A 25,529-nucleotide genomic window follows, 5' to 3' on the forward strand; every position below is an offset into this window, starting at 1 on the left:
AATTTTAAAAAATCCCATTTCCCAAAGAAATATGTAGTGAGTTATACTATTTACAAGATATCATTGTAATAATCTCTTACACCAGCGTGATCATTTATAAATAAGAGCACACTTTCATAGACTTTGATAATAGTAATGACTCTGGCAGTTGCCAGTCAATGTACTGTTTTCCTTATTTCACACATAAAAATGAAGAGGCCCAGAGAAGTAAAGAATGTTCCCAAAGTTGCACAGCACAGACATGAGGTATAGAACATGAACTTGAACCTAGATTTTCTATTTCAAGATTTTAGCCATAATAACATCTGTGACCATGTACTTCTCTGCCACCCATCTTAATTATAAGATATACATATATATATACACACACATATATGTATATCCATATATATATCCACTTGTCATATTGAAGTATATACACACCAATAAAATCATGAATGGATGAACGGACAAGGCACTTCAAAATGCTTAGGTTAAAATACATATGGCACAAAATCATACTCTACAACATTTTAGGGGATAAGGCTAAACAATATTATATAATCATGTAGACATCAGCTGTCACCAGTAATTCTCAATGTTTTATATTGGTACTTGCTCTGGAGAGTATAAAAATAAATATATTTATTTGTTCCTGAAGTTAACTCTCTACATCTTGCTACTATGATTAAAAAAAACTTTTTAATCTTTGCTGTAATATTCTCTTAGCTTGGGGCATTTTCTAAGTAAAGTTTTAGCTGGACAATAGATAAAATTAAAAAAAAACACCTAAAGAGAACTTTCAGTGATATGCAATACCTTCTCACGCTAATAACATTAAGATCATTCCACCATTTGAGAGACTGTCTTCAGATCAGAGGCACCCCGGGATACTGCCTCAGGGCATCTCCCAGTGCCTCTAATCTTAAAAGAAAAGAAAAATGAGAGCAAATTTCTAATCCTTGAGAGATGGAAATAGCATATATATGTGTCTGTTTATATATTCTCTACATGTGTAGAGCTTAGACACCTAGGAAAATACATCAGGACCCTCCACATATCAGTTTCAGCTTTCTACGTCCAGGTGACTGTGCCTGATACACCAGGGACACTAGAGTGGGTCCCTGCTTGTGCTATTTTTAAAGATTTCCAAGGACAAGCTTTGACTAGTGTCAATATTTTTTAACGTTATTAGTCAATAAGGATATTCCAGGCCATGTCCACTTAGCAACGTCTTAATTTAAGGATGCACTTTAGGGTACTCCAGGAGTAATTCTAACAGAAAGTAGCTGTGAGGTCTCCCAAAGGTGGTGTCCCTTGTTCCTCTCTGCCTCAGTGGTTTCAGTGTGAGCGCACTGAGGAGAGAGAGGTGAGTTGAGGGCAAGAGATGAATTGTGAATTGCAAAAGAGACATTTAAATATTATCTGCAAACTAAACTCAAAGAACAAATGATTCAACATTTGTTCCCGTTTTTTGTTGGTTTATTTTGTTTTTAAGAAAGTAGACTCTTAACTTCTTCTTTCCTTGGTCAGGAGATAAAATAACCTTTAGCATATTCTTTTCTTCATAATTGAGAGTTTAGTTTGTTGGTACTTTAACTGGCAAACTGATTACTGAGTGTGTTGGAAAATTGTCTCTGCCAAAATGGATTGGCGTTTGCTGTGCTTCAGTGATAGGTGGCTGTGATCAGGAGCTGCCCCTCGTGGCTAGTTGAGGCTGCCAAAGTCTGACATGACAGAAATGGAAAGGAGAATAGAAATGAAGGACAGATTCAAGAGTGTAACAAAGAGTTGGATCCTAAGGCTGCTGGCTTCCACAAGAACTTGGCAGAAAGTCTTTGACCACCTATGTGATTTTTATCTTTTCATCTTTTCCATAATCGCCTTAATATGGCATACTGTGGTGATGGCTTCCATTGACAGTCTCTGTTTAAACAACTTTTTCTCAATCACCAAGTCAAGAATGGAGCAAATAAAGACGGAAAAAGTATTCACTTGTACACAAAGCTTCTTTCTATCTTCAGTTCTCTGACACTGTAGTTAGTGGCTAATTATACTGACACTCCTACTTTACAATAATATTGAGAATGCAGATATAATTTCCCAGCTAATTATTGCATTATATGGAAGTGACATGTGTGAAGTAATAAATTAACATTGTCTTCCTAAGAGCCAGCAATTGTGGACTGTCATATTTAAATTTTCAAGTGGGATGGAGTGCACTTCTCTCGTGACTACTCTAAGTGAAAATGCTTTCTATATTTATGAGTATAATACCACCTTCTCTTAGCAGATCTTTGCCACTAACGTAGGTCAGTGAGATGCATGTGAGTAAATTATTAGTGACAGAGAAACCCAAGGGGTGCTGACGGGATGGCTACCAGCAGCTACCACAGTCTAGACTGTACCTCTTCTCTTAAACATGGCTCAGCAGTAGATGTGTGAGTCATGGTGAAGGAAACTTCCTCTTATTTTCAAAAAACACAATCATTTACACTCTTCAACTAGAACAACAGAATGCCAAATATTATATTTTCAAACTTAAACTAGAAAATCGTGGTGGAACCTGAGGGAGGGGAGAAGGAACTGAAGAGTGATGCCGTGAGATTGGGTGCAAGAAATTCAGCCTCTACTTCTCTGATTTAAGGCTTATCAGTTGTGAGGAGTGCTGTTAGGATTTATAAAACTTTAAAGGAAAAATAAAACTACATTAAATATTCATTTTTATGGTAGCATACAGCAATTCACACTTTTATAGTCAAAGTCTATCCAAATCTAAAGATGGCACTGGACTATATACCTTTGGGTCATCAGCAGTACAGTCTCCACGTCGTGGGGAGAGGCCACTTTGTGTAACTTGTGCTCCTCCTTGTGACAAGGGGCTAAAGATGTGCCTTTAGAGTTGACCATCTGATTATGAGGTATATTGAATGCAGGTTTTTCCATTTTGCTTCTAATTTAATATTTTTAAAAGCCATGCAGCTTCTCCTGAAAGTCTAAGGAAGCTTTTCACAAACTGTTCAGGACCTGCTTGGAGGCCTACAGATGCATGTTTGGTTACATCCAGTCTTTGCTAACCTTGAACATTCTAGGATCTAACCTGAAGATATGGTGATTCCTACTGCCTTTGTTTTGCCTCATGTGAAAATCAATCTTTTGCATACATCAAAACTTTATGAAGAATTTTAATCCATAATTAGGGACGCAAATTTAAAATGTAGTGATCTGTGTTGATTCTAATGTGAAAAACTTAACTTAGGTGTAAAATGAATTACTGAACTCTTTCTGGTGTTGTATGATGAAGTTTGCATGTGAACAGGCAATGATAACTAATTAATATATGGCACGATTTGTTTCTTTGCCTACTATTTGTGAAGTATTTACAGAATGTATCAATAGGAAGATGCCTTCTCATTTCCCAAAAATATTAAAATAGGAGAAAAATGCAATTCTTACAATCAAAGAAATCAGTGTTTATCTGTTGAATTTTATAGTGGCAAAATAGGAGAGCCAAAAACATCGGAAGAGTAGTATTGAAATAGTTTACTGGCTTCTGATTTACCTGACATAGGTTACCGATCTTTCATCTCATAGGCATCCTGGCTTGAGTGATAATTTACATGGCTATTCTACTTACTGTGCACTGTTGTTGGTGACAATAACAGAGTAAGTCTCAAGATAATTGAATAGTGTGATATATAGTATATCTTATTTTTTTTAAATAGTTTATTGTCAAATTGGTTTCCATACAACACCCAGTGCTCTTCCCCACAAGTGCCCTCATCCAACACCACCACCTCTTTCCCCCCTTCTCTTTTCCCCTTCAACCCTCAGTTCATTTTCAGTATTCAATAGTTTCTCAAGTTTTGCATCCCTCTCTCTCCCCAACTCTCTTTCCCTCTTCCCCTCCCTCTGGTCCTCCACTAGGTTTCTCCTGTTCTCCTGTTAGACCTATGAGTGCAAACATATGGTATCTGTCCTTCTCTGCCTGACTTATTTCACTTAGCATGACACCCTCGAGGTCCATTTACTTTCCTACAAATGGCCAGATTTCATTCTTTCTCATTGCCATGTAATACTCCATTGTATATATACCACATCTTCTTGATCCACTCATCAGGTGATGGACATTTAGGTTCTTTCCATGTTTTGGCTATGGTTGACAGTGCTGCTATGAATATTGGGGTACATGTGCCCCCATGCATACTTCTGAATCCCTTAGGTAAATCCCTAGCAGTGCTATATAGTATATCTTAGAATACATGTAATAAATTCATGTAATTTTCAGAAAAGCCCTATTAGAGAGGTCTTTCCTTTGCTGAAGAGGATATGAAACTCATTGAGATTAAATGGTCTGCCAAGAACATATAGCTAGTATGTGAGAGTACCAGGACTCTGATCCAGATGTCCAGGGCAAATAAATTCTAGTGAACTTAATAATAAAACAATAATAATCATAATAATAGCAATAGGAATCATCATAATCATCATCACCTTAATAATAAAGCCACCACTAATCCAGCAGAGGTTGGTGCTAACTTTTTGTTCCATAGAGCACTTTGGCAGTCTGGTGAATCCTATGGACATCTTCTCAAATATTTTTTAATGCATAAATGAAATGTATAATATTATAAGGACATGAATTTTATTAACCCAGTTATCAAAAAGTTAAAACTAAGTATGATATAGTTGTTTTTTAAAAATGTAAAACAAGTATTATCAAATTATTGCTGTCATCTCAAAGTAGTGATGAACATAATGGTTATTTTGGGATTTCTACAAACCTAATGTGATATGAAAGTATCTGTGATTTCTAATTGGCAACAAAGTGACAGGTTCTGCTAACTAATATGGTTTGTTACTTTTATTCACAATTGCAGGAAATTCTAAATTTCACTTGAAGGTTAATGAAAATAAAGATGCAATTTTTCCCCATTTAAGTTCACAGACCACCAAATTTATGAACCCCCAAAGGATGCCAGATTAAGAACCCCTACCTTAGACTAAACCTGCAAAATAACTATTATCATCCCTGTTTTAAAAATGAGTACTGTGAAGCCCAGAGTAATTAAATAGCTTGCCTAAGATCTTTCACCCAATGACCAGGAAACAGGTCAAGTGACATCTTAGTGTCTGTACTCACCTCCTCCAGTTCCCCAGTGGCAGCAACCATTGAAATGGGGATTATAGTATCCATCCCACTTTGAGACTGACAACGCCCAAGACTATACCCTGACCACCTGTATATCCTTCCAAAACCAATGATACCCTGATGAAGATTGCAGGTATTCGAAGAGAAATTTGAGGTGAGGGCTATGCACCTGACTGCTTTGGCTCAACTTGCCTTGAGCATTTTTCATGCTCAGGCCCCCCTCAGTGGTCCTCAGTGGGCTTCCCAGAATCATAATTATTTCCAACGTATTTGGTGCTATTTTGTACTGTAGCTATTTTCCTCTTCTACCTTTAGGTGATCACAGGAGCTGCTTCATACTATTCTCACATGAGGAAAATTGTTTTTCTATACCTCCCTTAGCTCAGTACAGTACCTACTTGGGTATTTTTCTGTAATCGCTATAATTCCTTAGCCTCCTTTTATCTAAACTATACCTATTAAAGTTTCTTAACTCTTCTCAAAGCTAAATTGCCTCATCTGTTTATTATTTTCCTTCATTTTGTCTGAATACTTTAAAACTTATGAAGTATGCAAAGCAATTGTTAAAGCTCTAAGTAGTCCCAGGATGCATTTATTAGTTTCTATAATTGAGTCTTACTGATTACACCATCTGTTATTATCCTTATGTTGTACTAAAGCATACCAACCTTAAGGTTTTCTTTAAAAAACACTTAATATTTGAGGGACACCTGGGTGGCTCCACTGGTTAAGCGTCTGACTCTTGATTTTGGCTCAGGTCATCATCTTACAGGTCATGAAATCAGGCTCTGCATCAGGCTCTGCACTGACAGTGTAGAGCCTGCTTGGGATTCTCTCTCTCCCCCTCTCTATCCCTTCCCTGCTTGCACTCTCTCTCATCCTCTTTCTCTCTCTCAAAATCAATAAACAAACATTTAAAAATCAATGAAAATTATTTAATATTTGAAAAATCCTCTTTAAATACCCACTTGGTAATTCCGTTGCTATCGCTCATCCTCTTCTTCTCCTATGAATGGCGGCCATTTTATTTTCATGAGCCTTGAATGTTGAGGGTTCTCATCTTTGATGGTAAAACGATGATGACATAGGGTCTGCTAGAGATGTATTCAGCCCCTTTTCACTCGGGAAGGAAACAGCTTTTCCTGAATGGCTTCCAGAGTAAGAATATCTTATTATTCCATTATTGAAGAAACCTGAGAAGTCTCCCTTGTATTTAATGCCATTTTATATTACTATCACTCTAGATAGCCTTCCTAGATGTATTTATTTGTGACATTTAAGATGAATGTTGTAAAAAATTGGTATATTTTTTAAGAGCTTTATAAAATATTCACTGCAGATGCAGCTTACAACTTTAGTTGTTGACCCTGTGCTTTCTTGCTAAGATTAAAAAAAAAGAACAGAATCCGGAAAAACTGCTGTTGCCTTATCACCAACACGAGCAGCCACCTCCTCCTCCTCCTCGTTATCTTCACCATCACCACTGTCCTCCGTAATCACATCTAGTTATGTGTTTGTAGGGTTTACAGATGCGTATACACACATGCATGTGTGTCTTTAAACACATAAATACATATATTTAGTCATTCACTCAGCACATGTTGACTGAGTGCCTTCTAAGTTCCAGGCACTGCTTTAAATTCTGCCCTCATCTTGCTTCCATTCCAAGCATCAAATCTGATAACAAACTGGATAAAGAGGTCAAGTGGTATGTTAGATGCAGGGGACACATGAGGAGTAAAACAAGATAAGGAACAGGGACAGGGTATGTGGGGAGGAAGTGGTCTGATTTTGTGTTGCGGGAGGACCTGGAAGACTTCATCAAGATGGGCATGTTTGAGTATCAATCTGAAGAAGACAAAGAACCGAGCTATGTGGAGATGTTTATATTTGTTCTTTTAGACATTGCCTAAACTCTGCTTCTTTGTTAGAAAGCTACATATCTGGACAACATTATTTGGACACTTAGAACAATATCATTCATTCATTTACTCATTTGACGAGTATCATCAAATGCTACTTGGCCAGGCCCTAGAAGCACAGTAATGAACTAACAAGATGTTCTAACAAGAGGACTTTCAGTTGAGGGGTGTCGCTCAGGCCAAACATCACCTCCTCTACCAGTCTCTCCCCAGTTTTTTCCAGTAGTTACCCTCCCTTCTTTGTACATGTCTCTTTCATAAAACTCAACACATTTTTTATTTAACAGCCAGTTATTGCCACTGCTGGGAAACTCTGCCCTCTTATAAGGAAGCAAGCCAGTCTTTGTCATCTTTATATACAAACTCCTTCACAGATAGATTGGCAATATTATTAAATCCAGGAAACATTTGTGAGAGAAAGGGGCAGTCTTAATAATCATACCAAGACAAAGGATACAAACTGCCCAGGGCACGCAGGGAGGTTTGGTCACCCGTACCTCTGTTACTATCTCAGTAACTGTTGAATAAACCCAGTTTTCTCCTGAACAAACACCTTTACTGAAATATGACTTAATATTTTGCTTCTTGCTTTAATTAAGGATCAATATATAGGAAATGATGTTAGGAAAAGTGTTTCTGCCTCTTTTGTGAAACTGTTATTGGAGACTCTGTTATTTTGTTCAATGTTCCTCATATAAAGAGCCACATAATAATTCCTCTTAGAATTGAATGGTGGGAAAATTGTTGCTTTTTTCAAGGAGCTGGTGGTATGCTTTCTTTTCCTAGATAATGAGAGCTCTGTAATAGATCAATCTTCCCTCTTGCCCTGGTAGCTCAAGCTAGGGCTAAATTATATCCTCAAATTGCTATAAGAGTATCACGTCAGGTATCCAATTTGTGACTTTCTTTTTCCTCTGACATTTATTGAGCACCCACTATGTGCTGAGCTCTGTTATTTAAGCTGAAAATATGACAGAGATCCACACAGATTTGATATTTGCTTTCATGGCATTTTCTCGGGTCTTGAGAATTTGGGTACTTTTTAAAAATATGCCCTTTTCTTCTGGGAAGTCTTGAATCCTTTCTGGAGAAGGTAGGTATAAAAACAACAAATCAAATGAAGAGCAGTAACCCAGAATATTAGATAGGAGTATGGTGTTTTAGGCAGGGAAGGCAGCAGGAGAAGGGCATGAAGTCAAACTTGAGTAGACCAACAGCCCTAAGGCTCATATTTGCAGATTATGGTAGTTTTTTGTGTGTGAGGTTTCAGACCCAATATTGTGCTTTTAAGGAAAAAAAATAGCATGCTTACAAAAATGAGATTACTTCTAAAACTGTATTTAGCATCTTTACTAATATTAGTAAAGGCTGCTTGATCAAAGAAAGCATATGAAAGTATTGTCATGATCCAGAAATACTGTAAGTGCTTGTCTACAGGCTGTAGAGAAAGTAGATCAAACAATTGTATTTTATTTATTTTTTTAAGTGAGTAATCTTTTTATTGTGGAAGAATAAAGGCACCAGTATTTTAATCAAGAGAAAGATGCCTAGTACTTCCAAGAAAGTGCAGACACTTAGAATCGTTTGTGAACTAAGTCTATTTGTTAATTATGCTGTCAATAGTAAAAGTTCATTTCTGAAAGAAGTACAGTACTTTCAAACGGAATCCAAAACATGATCCTTTAAAATATAATCTTAAATACAAAGAGTTTTAGTGAACATAAAGATATGTCATTAATTTAAAATATATTAAGTGGTGATATGTAAAAAGTATTCACAGTACTTGGGATTTTCTCTGGTAAGAATTACAAATCCTCCAGGACGGGTGTATACACATTAACTTTGTTTAACCAATATATACAAAGCTGTGGGGAGAAACAAAGTTCACAAAACTTATAATCACACAGTGAGGACAAATCAAATGATTCATTTAAAGCATATACAAACTTGAAAAGTTATTTTTTTTTGAGTCCATAAGTCTCTAATCCATACCTGTCAAACTTTTTCCTCAAATTTATTCCATTTCTTTAAAAAATTTTTTTAAATGCTTATTCATTTTGGGGAGAGACAGAGACAGAGACAGAGACAGAGAGAGCTCAAGGGAGGGAGGAGCAGAGAGGGAGACACAGAACCTGAAGCAGGCTCCAGGCTCTGAGCCATCAGCACAGAGCCCGCTGCAGGGCTCGAACTCACGAACTGCGAGTCCAAGACCTGAGCCAAAGTTGGATGCTTAACCAACTGAGCCACCCAGGTGCTCCAAATTTATTACATTTCTTTTGAATAAAGGATAACAGAATGTACACTTCTTTAATAAAGGGAAGTGTACTTGATGGTAAGTTCATATTTTTAAAATATGTGTTTGCAGGAGTAAAGTATTTGTAATCTTTATATTTTATTGCTATATATTTTTACTTCCCATGATCTTGGTTCAGTTAACTCTTTGTAAAATCGTTAAACTATAGCCATAAAAAATCTGCATAAAATTTTAGTCAGATTTTTTTTTTAATTTTTGAGAGGCAAAGAGAGACAGCATGAACAGGGGAGGGTCAGAGAGGGACATACAGAATCTGAAGCAGGCTCTAGGCTCTGAGCTGTCAGCACAGAGCCTGATGTAATGCTCGAACCCACAAACTGAGAGATCATGACCTGAACCGAAGTTGGAGGCTTAACCGAATGAGCCACACAGGTGCCCCAAATTTTAGTCAATTTTTAACCCTTTTGTTGTAAAGGTTAAACATTACCATTTGATGACTTTAAGACCCTCAGTAATAGTGTAAACAAACATTCAAGGATTTTTTTTTCTCTGAACCCAAGGTATTTATTTATTTTTCTTCTTTTTTTTAATATAATACAATTTATTTTTTTAACATATGCAATTATTTTCCATCATTTACAATACAGTAGTTACAATTACACTCCAAACAGAAAAGCAAAGTAAAAAATCAAAACCCCAACTTCTATTTCATGTAATTAGACTTATACAGAATTTAGAAGGTTATGTAACAACTAATCACCTAATTCACAGCTATCTGAAGTGGCAATCATTACATAGCAGCTTATCTATGATACATTCAAGATACATGATACAATTTATTACTTGCCCATAAGCCAAAACAATTGTATTTTAATATGATATCCTCAGCATTGAATGAATATTTGAGTTTTAGAATATAGAGTAGTCTGTGTTTGCAGGACAAGAAAATAAGTACTGTATTTTTTAAAACAAATAACCTGTCCACTTATAGAAGGTGAACTCAGCTGTTAGTCTTAGAGAAGATGCTAGAGTCTTCCGGGCCAGGAGAAGGGGATTAGAGGTCCACAGGAAAGCACCTTTTTGGCTAGTAAAACACTATCATCAAAAACAAGAAACATGCCTTTATATTTATTTAGCAGGTAACAGTGTTGAAGAAGGAAGGTCAACTGAAGGATGGCTGCCTCATTTAGGCAGTTCGGTTGTTCTGTTTGAGGCTGGGGAAGAGAGGAGTGTGATGGGCACAAGAGGAGAAGCTGACGGGAGAAGCCGTGAGAAGCAGGGGTTGAGAGGAATAGAGAGAAGGCAGAGGAGGCTGCTTTCACAGAGCGCCGGCACGTTGAAGATTTCTCTTCTGCACCTGCGTATTGAAGTGTATATGCAATTCGTAGCATGAAAGGCCTGACCAATGTATTGTTTAAAAGAATCAAAATGGTGGAGATCTCAAGTCCCACTGATTCTGAGTATTGATTATGTTGCTTTGACATGCAGGAATAAAATTTAAAAAACTGAGATTGGCATCAGCTTGCCATGTAAGTTTCTTTCCTGTCTATCTGACAAATACTCTAGATAGTACATTCTTTTTATTCCTAAAGGAAATGTGAATATAGTCAGTTATATTTCCTCTTATGATATAAATAAAATTCTTATTTCTTTTAGCCTATGTTTGTGCCATATTTTCAGCCTTCTCCACTCACTATTGTTACCATAGTGACGTTTATGGAGGGATCGTGTGTTTTCAGTAAGTTTAAAGGCTATCTGTGGACCTTAACCACCTCAAGAGGAGAATTCACTGAGATCTAGAGTGCTTCAGATGACATTGTAAAAATTGGATTGCCTACAAACACAGGTTTGTCTCACAACAGAAGCCTTCTGTGCATACACAGAAAATGATAGGGTTGGAGAGGAATCCTCAGAAACCATTTATTCTGTTCCCGTCTCCAGCCAGAATGGCAGCTGAACTATAATAGGTATCTCTGTCTTTCGTAGTAATGTAACTTACCCTAGACTGCCTGTTCCCCAGCCAGTTTAGCTGTCAATTAAAAATAACTTACGGACTTCCGCCTTATCATCCTCCCTTTTCCTGGCTCTCCCTTGGGTACTCAAGGATGTTCAACACTGAATACTGGTGACCATCAGAAATAAAAGGCTGAACTTCAGGGGTAGACCTGACCAGAAAGTAAAACCTATTCTTGGCTTTGCGCAGCAGGGAGAAATTGCTTTACCTGTTATGCAGTCATAACAGCTGTTTGAGCTGGAGCTCTGTGAAGAAACCCCTGCTCTTGCTCCACTCCGTGAACTGGGAATTCCAAGGTCACTGGCGTGGCTGGCAAAGATGACTGCAACAACTCAGCCCACAGAATCATAAGACAGTGTGCTTCTGAGAACTTATTTTGAGCCTTCCACCTGACCAAAGAGCATCACCACCATTATTTGTAAAATACTAACACTTAAGATGAAGGAAAGTGAGACTGAGACATACTGGCCTGTGTCAGGATGGAGTTTCCTTCTTTGAAGATTGAATTGAGGAGGCTACATGATTATTTGAATACTTAGAGGAGTCTCTTTGCTTCTTCATTTGAAACTGGGATTGCAGTGTCACTTTAGGTACAAACCAAAGATATGTCACCTAGGTTATGAGAAAATAAAAGCTTTTAAACAAGGAAGAAACCACTCTGACTGGTGTGAGGTGGTATCTCAGTGTGGTTTTGATTTGTATTTCCCTGATGATGAGCAATGTTGAGCATCTTTTCATGTGTCTATTGGCCATTCGGATGTCTTCTTTGGAAAAGTGTCTATTTGTGTCTTCTGTCCATTTCTTCACTAGATTATTTGTTTTTTGGGTGTTGAGTTTGGTAAGTTCCTTATAGATTTTAGATACTAACCCTTTATCTGATATGTCATTTGCAAATATCTTCTCCCATTCCATCAGTTCCCTTTAATTCTGTTGGTTGTTTCCTTTGCCATGCAGAAATTTTTATCTTGATGAAGTCCCAATAGTTCAGCTTTGCTTTTATTTCCCTTGCCTTTGGAGACATGTTGAGTAAGAAGTAGCTGTGGCTGAGGTCAAAGACGTTATTGCCTGTTTTCTCTTCTTGGGTTTTGATGGTTTCTCATCTCACATTTAGGTCTTTCATCCATTTGAGTTTATTTTTGTGTATGGTGTAAGAAGATGGTCCAATTTCATTCTTCTGTGTGTTGCTGTCCCATTCTCCCAGAATCATTTGCTAAAGAGACTGTCTTTTTTCCATTGGATACTCTTTCCTGCTTTGTCAAAGATTAGTTGGCCATACATCTGTGGGTCCAATTCTGGGTTCTCTATTCTATTTCATTGATTTATGTGTCTGTTTTTTGTGCCAATACCAGACTGTCCTGATGACTACAGCTTTGTAGTAGAGGCTAAAGTCCAGGATTGTGATGCCTCCTGCTTTGGTTTTCTTTCTCAACATTAGTTTGTCTATTCAGGGTCTTCTGTGGTTCCATACAAATTTTAGGATTATTTGTTGTAGCTCTGAGAAGAATGGCAGAACAATTTTAATTGGGATTACATTAAATGTGTAGATTGTTTTGGGTAGTATTGACACTTTAACAATATTTTTCTTCCAATCCATGAGCATGGAATGTTTTTCTGTTGACAAGGATGTGGAGAAATGGGAACTCTCTGGCACTGTTGGTGGGAATTCAAACTGGTGCAGCCACTCTGGAAAACAGTGTGGAGGTTCCTCAAAAAATTAAAAATAGAATTACTCTACAACCCAGCAATAGCACTACTAGGAATTTATCCAAAGAATACATGAGTGCTGATTCATAGGGGCACATGTACCCCAATGTTTACAGCAGTACTTTCAACAACAGCCAAATTATAGTAAGAGCCCAAATGTCTATCAACTGATGAATGGATAAAGAAGATGTGGTTTATATATACAATGGAATACTACTTGGCAACAAGAAAGAGTGAAATCTTGCCATTTTCAACAATGTAGATGGAACTGTAGGGTATTATGCTAAGTGAAATAAGTCAGTCAGAGAAAAGTCAGATATCATATGTTTTCACTCATATGTGGAACTTGAGAAACTTAACAGACGACCATGGAGGAAGGGAAAGAGGAAAAAATAGTTTCAAAGAGAGAGGGAGGCAAACCATAAGAGACTTAAATACAGAGAACAAACAGAGTTGATTGGGGTGGGGAACAGGGAGAGGGGAAAATGGGTGATGGGCATTGAGGAGGGCACTTGTTCAGGTGAGCATGGGTGTTGTATGTAGCAATGAATCATGGGAATCTACTCCCAAGACCACACTGTATACACTGTGTGTTAGCTAACTTGACAATAAATTATATTTAAAAAAAATAAAATTAAAGATACATAAATAAATAAAGAAGAAGCCAAATTTGGGGAGAGAGGAGATGTTTTTGAACTTGAGTCTTTATTTATGAAGAAGAATTGCCTGGAATTTTACAAAAGCAAAGAACACAACATTATCTTTGTGTTTCTATTAGGGAGTAAGCATTTTAAAGCATGCAATATGTATTTTAAACATTTTTCTTCTTTTTAATCTTGTGTCACACCTAAAGAATGCTACTAGTTCCTAAAGTGTTCTTTGGCAGAATAACCTGGTCCTCACAGAGGAGAAAAGAAAGAAAGTGTGATAGGATGTGATTGTAGCACAAAACAAAAGTATGAGTCCTCAGCCCTGAGCAGGTATTACCTAATCCAATGATGCCAAACTAGGTTACCCGGGACACCTCTCCTCATTGCGTTATGTACATTACACAGCAACGAACAACAGTTTCCATGGCTCTTAATAATGAGATTTTTCTCTTTATTACGAGAGCAAAGTGAGGGCTAACAGATAATATCTGAGCTTATCTTTGAGCTGCTCAGCCTCTTCATATGTGCCATAGCTTCTCTCATCTGGTGCTGGTTATCTCAGGAATAAAGTTTTCAGTCTCTAGAAGCAGATTCCTCCCTACAGCCTGAAAGCAGAAGGACAAAGATGTTGGTACATGCGCTAAAGGGTTGAGTGGAATGAGCATGGCTCCACTGCCCTGTCGCTAGCTGTAATCAGCTTTTCAAACCACACTGAGTGCAGCCCCAGCAACTCATGGCCTAGTGAGAAACACGGATGTTTGTGATGACGCAGTCCCGGGAAGCATCAGTTCTAACAGCGCAACGACCTGGCTCCCTCATTCCAGTTTCTTTGTGCAGAGACATTTTGTTTTCCTGAGCCCTTCACCATGTGCTAACAATTAGACAGTGACTCCATAACTGAGTGCCATGGACGGTGGGTGGTGTGTTTTCTTAGTTCTTTATTGAAAACAGACAGAGATGTTTATATATAAATAGAAAACAATAGAATGCTGCCATCATGTTAGCAGCAGCTAATAAAATCCTACGTGAATAGAAATTAAACATGTCTCTACCTACACCAGAATTCTGCTTTACTGACATCTGCACATCCTGTGCAATTCGACTTGAAAATATGTTTTATTATTTTAGGCTTTTTATAACTAGTTGGGAGGAAATTGTGGCGCAAGGGTTGTTTGCTTTTTGGGGGGATTTTTGGTTTGTTTTGTTTTTGTTTTGTTTTGTTTACTCTTCCCTCTGCTTAATCAAATTAATTTATTAGCAGGGATGATAAGTTCTGCCCAAGCAGACTTTTTATTATGATCATGAAAAATAACTCTATGCATTTGTTTAGCTGAGACCCTGTATTTTTAAATTAAAATCGAGGACTTGTGGCCTGACACTTGCGACAAAGCTTCAGCAGACAGGGTAGTGGAGGGGTTGAGAGCTCAGACGTCTTCGTCTTCAGAAAGCAGACCTCTGCACTTGAATTCTGGCCGCTCTACTTCCTAGCAGGGTAGCCTTGGGGAAGTTAGGTAATGTTAGTAAACCTCCATGCTGCAGCTGTGAAATGAGAAATATAATAGCACTTGTCTCACAGTATGGTTGTGAGCATTTCCTAGAACAAGCTGGAAAGCATTTCCTACTATGTCTGGCACATCAGCAGCACTGAAAACTTTTACCTATCATCTCTGTAAACAGCTAGCTGATTGGTTTACAGGAAGGCCATCATTGGACATTTGAGAGGTATGGATGCTTAGTGGTAAGACCAGTAAGGACAACCTTATTAAGTGCAAATTATGCTCCAGGCTTTACCATGAACTCTTTCTTCTAAGTCCATGAACTGGCTGCCATTGTCATGCCCAATTCACAGAAGAAAAAACAGAGGTTACATAGACTGCATGAAGTCACATAGCCAATGACTGATTAATCTGCAAATCAAACCCAGTCTGAATAATTCCAAAGCCCATACTCTTTCATCTTTCTGCTAAACTGGCTGCTACACATATAGTTAAAAACTTCATTATATACATTCTTTCTCTACATTCCTAGCAACATCCTGTGACACTGTACAGGGGCATTCACAAACTTGAAGCCTCCATCCCTAGTACATCTATTAATTTGCAGTCAAATCAGAGGGCCAAGAAGTTCTTAATGCACATTTTGTAAAGAGCCCTGGCAAGTTCAACTCATGCAGCCATTTCCACTGTGATCCATGAAGGTCTTTCCTTTGAAGATGCTCAAAGCTCCATGTGCACTGGCTCATTATTCAAGCTTTGGAAAAGAGCTACCCTGCAGATGGAGAAGCCAGAGGCCAAGATGGCATGACTTGGAGACAGAGAGAGAAAAAGCCAGTGACCCCCTTGGTAGCCCAACACAGATTAGAATAGAGTGGGTCCAGGGCTATGTCCACCTCACCAGGCTGCTCAGTAGTATTGGGTCTAACAGCCAAATTGCTACATAGCCCTCTTTCACCTAAATAGTGCAAGATTAGGGACACTCTGTTTAATTTTCTTGTTGGAAGGATGGGATCTGCCTGCAGTATGGGAACGCTTACATATAAGATTATCCAATTATGTTTTCATTTGCAGATTATTGTGAAGTTTCTATTCTCTTTTTTACAGAGGACAGAGTGTGGGGTGAGGAGTAGCAGGGCGTATGAGGGGAGAAAGTTAGAACTGCTGACTTGCTGACCTGGCATCAGTATGCTAACTAACCAAGCCCTGAGTGTGAGACATTAATGCAAATATTTTGCATATCATTAACTCTGATGATGCCACCATTGTGCAGTATCCACAGCTGAAAGCTGAGATGACACTTTTTATCATAAGTGCCTCAGGTCCTTCTCTGAAAATCACCATGAAGACAGAAACCCCTTAGAAATGAGAGTGGAAACGTGAGAAGACTTCTGCATTGTTAACTTTATCAAATCATTAGCAACAACATGTTGGCATCCCAGGGCCACCCTGTTCAGTCCTGTAATTGCCTGAGAGATTCTCCTTTAGAATCCGCCATTCCTGTTCTTGCCCTTGTAACAACAGTATGCTTCCGTGGCGAGTTAGGAAATCATAGTCAAAAGGAGTCTGTTCTAGAGAAAAAAATGCAGCCCTCAAACTGTTATGTAAGTGAGAAAGCATTCTAATTTATCCCATGGTAGTGATGGCAGTGAGGAGCCTGGAAAGTGTAGGATTCCAGACTCGGCTCTCCCATTTGTGACGTTGAGCAAATGGCTTGACCCCTCTAATCCTCATTTCCTTTTCTGTAAAACAGCATCAACCATAAAGCTGCTTCGTCTGCCTTATGGGTTATAGAAGCAGATAAAAGGAGATTGCAAATGTGAGACCTCTCTGGAGACCCTGTACTAATGTTATGAATGACTTTTCCTAGGTGAGTAGTAAGGACTGGTTAGCATGGGAATAACTCCACCAGGTAGTTGTTGATAGTAGTTGATCGGTTCTGGAGAAGTGAATGGCTCCTGAGACACAGAGTTTCAGGCTAGTTTTAAGGTCCTTCAACTTGTGAGTCTTAGGGCTGTGTGGCAATTTCATTGTGCAACCTGGCGACAGCGTCTTATATTCTAAGCCCTAGCAGTGACAACATAGGCTACATGAAACCACTGTGTGCTTTCTTAGCAGACTTTATTTGGAAAGAGTTTACAGACAAGTGGACTGACAGAGTTGCTAGAGTTTCAGTTGCTACGGCTGTACACCAGAGAGAGCAGTGTTTCATGTGTTGTCCTATTAGCTCCCTCCCTGGGGATTCAACACACGGAACAACAACAACATCGGAAATCCAAGACAGACCTGTCAGGTTGATGCCTTTAAGCATCAGCAGAACTCACAATTAAAATAAGATCAAATACTTGTTTAAAGGAAAGAAGTACAGAGAAATAGGTCCTCAGGGCATACCTTCTTTTGTCCCAGCATGACTCACACTATCTGGAGGTACCTGCCATGTAGGAGGAATCATATCCTGGTACACACTAGGCATTTAAGAAAATTGGTTGAAAGACTATTATTGCTAGTACAAATCATTGAGTAGCTTCAATATGAGGGTTTATATTTCCTTTCATTATATTTTTTTAATCCTTCTGAGTCAACTTGCATTTGGCAAATCCCAAGATGAGTAATTGTGCATCTCAGAGTGCTGAGACAACATGCAGACCAGACCCGAGGTCAGGTAGAGCAGTGTGTGTTTTGGTAAGAACTGTCGAGGAGATAAAGCATTTGATTATTATTGTTTGATAATTCCCAAGGAGAAAGCAAAGAGGCAGCAGATAACGAACCAAACACTTTTCTCTTCTGTTTAGGCAAATATTTCCAACTACAGCCTGGTGATGGAGTCTGATCTGGGAACCTTCTTACCCTCTGGGCTGCAATTCACTGGCAGCGAAAAGGCCAGGGCCATTATGGAGGAGGTTATGAGGCTGCTGCAGCCTGTCAACATCACACAGGTCTTTAGGGCTGGAGAAGGGACAGACATTAACTTCTGGATCCAAGCTGGAGTGCCCGGTAAGACCAAAAGATGACGTTGGTGTTCCTTAGGTTCTGCTACTGATTAAAAATAAACTTGCTATTCAAACATGCCACAGGGGATACTGATAGGCCAGGTAATACAGGGAAACTCTAAGCTTTGTCCATAATCTGATGACTTCCAGACTTGGAATAATAATACTCATTTGTATTTGTTTACCTATTTGTCTTATTTTTCTAAATTATAAGTTCCTCAATCCCAGAAATTCTGTCTTAATGATTCTGGCATTGGACCTACATATCTGTTTTTGGGTTTTAGCTATTTTTTTAACAGGTCTCTAAATGCTGATCTCATAACCAAAATTTGAGAAATAGAGTACAAAGCAGTTGTTACTGCTAATATGCTTCTAGTTCTGTGCTAGGAAATCTTTTCTGACCCAAATAATTCCCCACTCAAATACTATGGAATCTGAAATTTTTCCAGTAGAACTTTATTCTTTGAGGGTGGGGCATTTCCTACTAATCTTTTTTTCTTAATTCAAACTCTTGGACCTACACTAATTTCACATGATCAGTGATTTATCAGATTGATATTTTTAAGACAAGTCCTGGGTAAGGATGTCAGCCTCAAGAGGTCACAGAACTAGAAAGCGCAACAGTCTTAAAGAAGACAAACTTATACTGTTACCCTAGTCTGGCCACAGGAAAGGGTTATTGATGATATTAAGCATCTATGACCTGAAGTTGTTCCCTCATTATACCCATAATCAAAAACATTGCTAAAGGATCTATTTGTATTACGCCAGTGGGAAGTCCACCATTCAGTAGTTTTAATGTTGCTATTTCCAGAACTACTTCTGTGGCTACAGAACATTTCATAGGTTGGAAAAACAAAAGTGTCTTTCTAAATCTACCACACTCCAACTTTTCCTCCCCCACCCCAGCCTGCAAAGTAGATTTCACCAGTAGCATGCTCGATGGATTTAAGATTTTTAAAAAGCTTATCCTTAAGATACTGTCGATTTTTTAAAGCATATTTTAAGTTTGAAGGTTTATACTAATCTTTCAAAACTAAAATAGAAGGAGCTTTCCTTTATTCTAATATAAGGACCTAGATTCTCTTTAATGGTGTGTGTACATTTTAACCATATTTTGAAATATCTTAAAATAGCATTTGCATCGATGGCGCTGTACATCATCTGGACAGATCTGAGACGCCCCACATTCTGTCAGTTCTAATTATGATCAAGGTCTAAGGGAAGGCAACTTGCCCTTTTAAGCTGTATGGAATAATTGGTTTGAATTTTAGATTTTTCCCAAGCCTTAATTTTTTTCATAGGAATCTTCTCAAAAATTGAGAAAGCCTGAGTAAGTTTGTGGGGTGGTAGATGTGAGGAAAAGACTAACAAACTGTGGGTGAACTGGAGTGGAGACCGGAGGTACGTGGAGGGCAGGGGAGCTGAAACCAAAAATAGAAGTGGAACAAAGAAACTAGTAAAATCCCTGCTGCCAGGGTCGCTTGCTTTCGTTGCACTGGATAATTGAGAATTTGCTCTAGCTTTATCCCTTCCATGTAGATGTTCATAAGAATGGTTCTGTTTGAAATTAACCAGTTGGTTTGATTGCCTTCACAAAGGTGAGGAGGCCTTTTCCCTCTTGCCGGTGTGAGGTCAGATCTGATCACCAACTAATGGAGTGAAGTGGGGAATTTGAGTCTCACTATGGTTTCTTAGGAACTAATACAAGTTACAATTTCTTGAGCTCCATTACCAATGAGGCACTCTGTGAGACTTTTGTAGACACTCTTTTTTGTCCATACAACCATCCTAAGAGGAAGGTACAGTCATCCCTATTTTGCCGTTGAAGAATCAGATTCAGAGGGACTAAATAAATTAGCCAAGGCTATGCTGCCCTTAAGGGCAAAAGTTATCCTGAGAACAGGCCCCTTTGTTTTCAAGGCTGGTGGCCCTTTTCCCACAATGTGCAGCAACAGGGGAGTCTGGAATGTGGAGATGGCCTTCCAAATCTATGGCAGTGTCTGAAATGTTTGTCTTACTCAGCTCTTGCTTATGCAAAGGATTTCAGTTCATTCCTGCTCCAGAAAATTTTCCCCCTGGGGAAAGGAGTTTGTTATTGTAAATAACTACTTATTTCTTCTAACATTCTTTGTTCCATTCCCCTCTCTACCTCTGTGGATCAGGAAGGCTTATAAAACGTCAGTGGTTCATTCAGACTGCCGCTAATGTTTCCTGGAATTCTTTTTAATTTCCTTCAGAATACTGTAAGATAGAATCAAATTATTGTTGTCTTCCCCTATTACCCTTAAGCTATCTTTTGATGTTTCAAATTTGGGCTATTTCTGGAAGAAATAATGGAACTGCTTATATTGTATCTCCTGTTACCTATTGAAAATTTCAGGAATTTTAGGAAAAGATGAAGAACCATAGTTAATCAGGAAAAGAAATAAAAATATGCCAGCTGTATGTATACCCTCTATTCTTGGAAACCTGGCAAGTTACAGTAACTTAAACCTAAAGATAGTGTTCGAAATACTAATTAAGTTATGATTTAAATAACTGCTCACCTAACTTTTGAAAAATTAATAATAAATAATATTCCCAAACACCATCTTTATTCTTTCTCTTTTTCTTTTCTTTCCTCCATTGATTCAATAAGTATTTATTGTGCCTCTACCATGTCCTACACCTATCAAATTTCTGTAGTCTGGTGTCTGGGCCCCAAGTTTTTTCATGTTCCATGTGTACTCAATAGTGAAATACTAATTAAGAACACAGATAGGATTAAAGTTCAATGTGATTTTCATTAATTATAGAAGCCAAGTAGATTGGTTGATGAAAGGATCATCTTTGGAGAATGCTTCCTTAATCCATGTAGATGATGTCCATAATGGACATAATAACTATCAACATAAAGATAAGGCTTTGGAGGGAAGAAGTTGGGTTTTTTTTTAAAGGAAGAAACTTAGATGTGTCTTTCATGTAAATTGACTATTCTAGATATTCTTATGCTCCAACGTGCTCCCGTTGCTACTTCCTTCCATCTCCTTCCTAGTCTTCCCTTCCAAATCCTAGATGCTCTTTAAGGCTCACTCTTATTCATCAGGATCCATGAATCCTTCCATAATAGCCTCTGGCACTCTATTGGTTTCCTAAATTTCCAAAATACTTCTGTGTCCCACAATCTGGCATTTGAATTACACACTAATATTGTTCTTGGATTACTAGCAATAGCCAGTGATCAGTTCTTTGAGTGAAAATCAATGGTTTCTACATTGCTCTTTCTGTAGTTCTTAGCTTAATTTTGGGAAACATTTAAACTCTTGTAAATCTGACATGAGAGGAGAAAACAAAACTATAGAAACAATTATTTTCTCAACATGCTTTGGGTCCCTCATCTTAAGATTGTGGAGAAAATAAAGGATGCTGAGAAAAGAGATACAAAGGTAGAAAAAATAGTAGAAGAATGGTATAAATTAGGGAGGCCAGAACAGTTAGGATTATTTCCCTTGAATAAAGACTGAAAGAAAATGCTCAATAATATCTTCTAGTCTTTAACAATTCTCATACTTAAATGGTAAACAGTTCTCTGACTCTTTCAAACACAACTCAAGAGCATGGCTTAGAGTAGTAGTCTAAGAGAGGTTTAGTCTTTATTCAAAAACTCTAGATAACAGAGAGACTTCCCATCTTAATTCTTTACCTGATTCTCTAATTACATGTTCCAAGTTAGAAAGAGAAGAGTCTATTTCATTTGGAATATGTCAGTAATGAGTTACAATCCACATTTTCCAGATGTTGTTGAATGCATTCTTCTTGGACATCTTCATTCTTTGGAAACTCTTCTATAAAATATACATTAATGAAAAAAAAATTAGATAATCTCTTAATGTGACCTGAGGAAGTGAGCCTACCCTATTCCATAACTACCAATAAGAGTTTCCTCTGCTTCAAAATCTGAGAGTCAACCTTTTCCTAATATTGTTGGCATGTGGTACACAGTGTGCTGGAAAGAGTTAGAGTGTGTTTTCTGCCTTTATAGTGTCTAAATGCGTGTGCTACCATTGGGAAATGATGTAATTTTTCTCAGCCACACTCATTTATTTTTCTTTATATTGTTTAAATTGAAGTATAGCTGACACATGTCGCATTGCTTTTAGGTACACAACGTAGTGATTTAACAAGTCTATATGCTATGCTATACTCACCACAATGTAGCTACCACCACACTGGGTCACCATACAATCCTACTACAATGCCAGTGACTATATTTCCTATGCTTTGCCTCTCATCTCCATGAGTTACTGGTTCCGTAACTGGAAGCCTGTACCTCTCACTCCCCTGCACTCATTTTCCCCATCCCTCCAGCTCCCTTCCTTCTGGCAACTGCCGGTTTGTTCTCTGTATTTATTGGTCTGTTTTGGCTTTGTTTCTTCATTTGTTTTGTTTTTTAGATTTCTCATATAGGTGAAATCATGTGATATATGTCTTTCTTTATCTGATTTATTTCATGTAACATAATACCCTCTAGGTTCATACATGTTGTTACAAATGGCAAGATCTCATTCTTTTTTATGGTTGGGTAACATAACATTCATATATATACATATATATACACACATACATACACACATACACATATATAAATACACACATATATACACACATGTGCATATATATATATATATACACACACACACACACACATACATATATCACATCTTCTTATTCCATTCATCTATTGATGGGCACTTAGGTTGCATACATATCTTGGCTATTATAAATAATGCTGCAATAAACATGGGGGTACAAATATCTTTTTTGAATTCATGTTTTAGTTTTCTTTGGGTAAATACCCAGAAACAGAGTTACTGGATCATGTGGTATTTCTATTTTTAATTTTTTGAGGAAACTCCATACTGTTTTCCACAGTGGCTGCACCAATTTGCATTCTCACCAAAAGTGCACATCCTCATGCACACTTTTTCCCCCTCCTCAACACTTGTTATTTCATGTCTTTTTGATACTAGCCATTCTGACAGTTGTAAGGTGATATCTCATTGTGGTTTTGATTTGCATTTCCCTGATGATTTGTGATGCTGAGCATCTTTTTGTATGTTCGTTGGACATCTGTGTGTCTGTACTTATTTATTATTTGGCATTCCTACTCGTTATCTACTGTATGGTACAAGGGAATCGGTAGTAAAGAAGATAGGTAAGATCTGAACTCTCACAAACTGTACATTCTCCTGAGTGAGACTTGGTTATCTTATATGCAAAACGGATATGGTATCCACCAAGCCACAATACGTACTCCTCCTCCTCTGTCCCCTACCTCACCGACTGGCACTGCCGTCCAAAACCACACAATCATCCACCACATACAACGAAATGGTCTCCAAGTTGCATTTACTCTGTTGCACAGACCTGTCTCATTAGTATTCACTGATTTTCCTCTGGCAGCTTCCTACTAACACCCCAACCTCCATTCTTAGTCCCCTTCCATCTAATTGGCTCACTGCTTCCAAAATGAACTTTCTAAATTGAAAGTATATCTATCAATTGGGTTGCTTTTGCCTGAAAAATAAATGAGAAGAAAAGAGATTTTTAAATTCTCTTAAAAAGAGCTCTGGAATGAGTGGTCACAGAATGCTTGATTTAGTCCACAACCACATCAAGGACCGTGGTTCTTTACATCTTTCCACTTTGCCATCCTCAGCATGTTGACTTTTGTCTTCAGACTTGCTCCCCAATGTTCCCAAGATAGCTGCTGTTGTTCTAAGCCACAAATTCTCACGCATTGTGCAGCAGTGGAAGGGAGAATGTCCGTAATGGATATCTCTGTTTAATCATAAGGCAATCTCACCCAGAAGCCACAAAGCAGCCTTTTCCCGTAGTCTCATTGGCCAAAATTGTAAAACATGCCTGTGGCTAAATTAGGCAGAGACCATTGGAATTACCAACATTGGCTTATAAATTGGTCAAATTTTACTTTCTGGGCCTAAACTGGGGCCCAGTCACCACTGAATATGTAGCCTCCTGACATACGAGAAAAATCGGAACTCCTTGTGAAGAAGACGAGGATTTCCTCTGGTAAGCAGCTAAGAGCTGCGGTATCTCCTCACCGCTTCTTGCTCACAAATCCTTCAATGTCTCCCCGTTGTCTTCAGAGTATCATCTCTTTATGTAGCACGGACTTCAAGGCGTTTCCTGTTCCGCCCTCTGTCTGGTGAGCAGCTCTTCCTTCACAGTTCCCCACCCCTTTCCATTAATTTCCTGTACAAGTCTCATTCCCTGAAGTTCCTCGTCCACCTGTGCTCTCACATTTCCTTGCCGTTGGACCCAGTTGGCTCTGTCTTCTTCAGCAGCTGACTCCTACTCATCCATGATTCAGCACCTTGTTCTCCTCTCATAAGCCTTCTTTGACTCCTAGCAATCTGGATAAGGGTACCTTAGGTGTGCCTTCATAATGTCCTCTTCCTGTAGTTAGTGCTTACCCTTTTCACCATACAGTGATTGACTGTGAATTCCTCCGAGTTCCCAGTACCTGAGCAGTGCCTGGCCCTCGACAAAATGTGCATGAATCAAATGCTGAATAGGTTGGGTTTAGGTTTGTAGAAAGAGTAAGATAATGTGAAAGAGGTTTATAAACTCTAATGCCATAACTGTAAGTTGGGATTACTTTAGTGACAACTTTGCTTCATTGAGCTGCCCTCTTTCCTCACATATTGGACTATTTTTAAAAAATCACAATTTCTTTCATCTTTTTATGATTAAAAGCTTCAGACTCCATATTGAAGTACAAAATATGCAGATTACTCAAAATTTCACATATCTTGCTTGCTTCTAATACCTCATACAACATTAAATAAAATTAAACAAAACTTTCCATGTCTGCATTTTCAAAGGCCTCTCTTCTAACATGTCCCAAGAAAGGAGAAGGTCAGGACACAAGTCGGAATGGCAATGTAAAATAAATGGAAGTTTCAACCTCTGGACTCGGGACTCCTGTGTTTCCCAGTCACTGGATGGAATAGTGAGACACAGCAGTTCTATGCCTCTTTCTGTGCCTGATTAAGAGATGCCTCTTTTTTGGTGAAAACATTCTCTGCCAATAATGTCTAGAGAGAGAATTCCTGGATGGTAGGCAGACCTCACCCTACTGGGTACATGAAAAGGGCAATATCTGACTTGTGACTCTAGCCTTCATTTAGACAGGTGACCAGTTTCATTCCATCCTCAAGCACATCTTAAGTATAAACCAGGTGCTCTAGACACCTAGGATAGAGATGAAATACAGTGTAATGGAATACAGTGTAATGAAATACAGTGTAATGGGGAGGGGAGGGTTAAAGGAAAGTGGGAAAAGACAGACTACAACAAAAAAGT

At 38.3% G+C, this 25,529-nt stretch overlaps 1 protein-coding gene across 2 annotated transcripts in view; it reads left to right on the forward strand.

Annotated features, from left to right (window-relative positions):
• Positions 1-25,529, forward strand: part of CPQ (carboxypeptidase Q) — a 335,799-nt gene that overhangs the window by 247,841 nt on the left and 62,429 nt on the right. For both annotated transcript variants that reach the window (XM_029923922.1, XM_029923923.1), the window contains exon 6: positions 17,961-18,162. In XM_029923922.1, the coding sequence (XP_029779782.1) occupies positions 17,961-18,162 (202 nt within the window). The remainder of the gene's footprint in view (positions 1-17,960; positions 18,163-25,529) is intronic.

Source organism: Suricata suricatta, chromosome 15 (genome assembly GCF_006229205.1).
Source record: "Suricata suricatta isolate VVHF042 chromosome 15, meerkat_22Aug2017_6uvM2_HiC, whole genome shotgun sequence".
Taxonomy (NCBI): Eukaryota; Metazoa; Chordata; class Mammalia; order Carnivora; family Herpestidae; genus Suricata; species Suricata suricatta.